The sequence below is a fragment of the Photinus pyralis genome, unplaced genomic scaffold (genome assembly GCF_008802855.1).
Source record: "Photinus pyralis isolate 1611_PpyrPB1 unplaced genomic scaffold, Ppyr1.3 Ppyr1.4_LG4, whole genome shotgun sequence".
NCBI lineage: Eukaryota > Metazoa > Arthropoda > Insecta > Coleoptera > Lampyridae > Photinus > Photinus pyralis.
The window spans coordinates 49458760-49460692 of NW_022170511.1; the positions used below are offsets into that span (position 1 = coordinate 49458760).

General features: G+C 35.3%; 1 protein-coding gene across 1 annotated transcript; it reads left to right on the top strand.

Moving 5' to 3' along the window:
- Positions 1-309: 309 nt before the first annotated feature.
- On the top strand, positions 310-1573 carry LOC116169885. Its single transcript, XM_031486068.1, has 3 exons — positions 310-518; positions 627-760; positions 1505-1573. Exons 1-3 carry the CDS (start codon positions 311-313, stop codon positions 1511-1513), a joined length of 351 nt encoding a protein of 116 aa, XP_031341928.1. The 5' UTR covers position 310; the 3' UTR covers positions 1514-1573.
- Positions 1574-1933: the final 360 nt, after the last annotated feature.

Sequence of the window (1933 nt, forward strand, 5' to 3'; positions counted from 1 at the left end):
GTTTTCCACAATTTGAGTATCAAAAAGCTACTTCATTTCGTACATGCAAATCTAAGAGGGAGCTTTAAATTTGGTTCCTCAAAGAGACCATTTCTTTTCACAAACAAAATTCGTAGAGAAATTTACGTTTGAACCGGTTCTACAAGAGCCAAAGCTTTAGAAACGTATAATGAAAGTGTAGAAGTAATTACTTCCAAAATTAATTCCCTTCACGAGCAAGAGTTTTATATGTTCTCGCCAAGTTTACGATCTACAGTAATTGTTAATAATTAACAAACGGGGCTAATGTAATTTTGTTATCGACAGGTACATGCCGCATCAGCAACCCCACATAATGACGTTTCCTGTATCCGGCGTTCATTTGGCCCCTCAAAACACTGATTGCGATCGAATACATTGTAAGGTTCAACTAACCAAACTCACGAGGCATCACAGCGATGGAGCTTATCGTTGCGAAGTGTCCAGTGAAGCACCTACATTCCGTCTCGCTGCTGAAACCCACAATATTACGGTAGCAAGTAAGTTATTTAGTAAATCCTCAGATACGTTTTCTATATATATAAAACGACGAACTCTCTTTTTCTCTCTCTCCCCTTCTTTGGCGGTAATTTCGGCTTCCCTTGCAGCTTTACCAAAGGAAAAACCACGAATACTGGGATTGGAAGAAACGTATAATGAAGGGGATATTTTATCCGCAAATTGTACGTCTTCTCCATCCGATCCCGCTGCCATCGTTACATGGTTTATCCACAATCAACCGGTGAGTTATTATTTAAAATATATCCACAATATAAACAATTAAAACTTGTAAAGCACGTTTTACATGTTGAAAGTTAATTCTTGAAAGCCGAAAGTGAAATAACTTCCCGGACATTTTTGAAGTGGCAGATGCCCTTTACATTCTGCAATTTTATTTCACTTTCAAGTGAAATTTTGCTAATACCAACCTAAAAAAATGCAGGCTACATCGACGCTTTTCATATCTGGTCTCTCAATAATCTGCCTTTACGCCTGTCAATACAAAATAATGATCATCTAATGGCACAAAAGCTATTTCACTTTCAAGAAAAGCACCTATTGCGCATGCCCTCGGGTCAGAGAATTTTAACTTTCACAAAAACGTTCAGAATGTAAAACGCGTTTTAGAGGATTACTAGCCAGTGAAATAACCTACAAATTTCTTAGCGCAAATCGCAATTGTACAGATCAGTGCACGGTGCCTTTTTAAGTTAAATTAATGTGCTTGTGCGTTACTTAGGCATTAATACTATTTTAAGGGAATTGTCATTTTATATTTGATGGTAGTAGATATTGCGTAACTTACAGATGATATAAAGTGATATTTCTGCATTAATTAACATTTACATTTCTATTTGATGTAACGTAGGGGCTCGCTGATCACTGCATATTATGCAGATATCCAAGATAACTAATAACTAATTTGTTAATGTGATGACAAATATTTGATTGTTTAGAAACCCTCTGTCAGTCTGATACATTCCAGATTAATTAAGTTTAATAAACTCCAACTCCAACACCTTCCGACTGCAAATGTTGAATGTACAGATATTGGGGAGTATTGTAGTCGTCAAAATTCAAATAAAATATTGACGACAACGAGAAAATCGTCAGATTTTTAATTATACCGACGCACAAATTACACGCCATAATATTGTTACTATATTCGTTGGTTTTATTTTTTAAGCATTTTTTAGTTTTGTAGCAGAAACTTCATTTAATCTAATTCAAAATGTAAAGTTTAAAAATACGAGGGTATTGCCCGAATGTACAAACTTGTTTTGCCGTAATTAAAGCAGGCGCTGGAAATGTCACCTAGAGGAAAGGGAATTTGATATTTTATATTGCAACGTAGCCACAATTAAGAGCAAAATTTTACTCTAAAACCTTGTGGTTTTGGTCAAAATAATTTTTA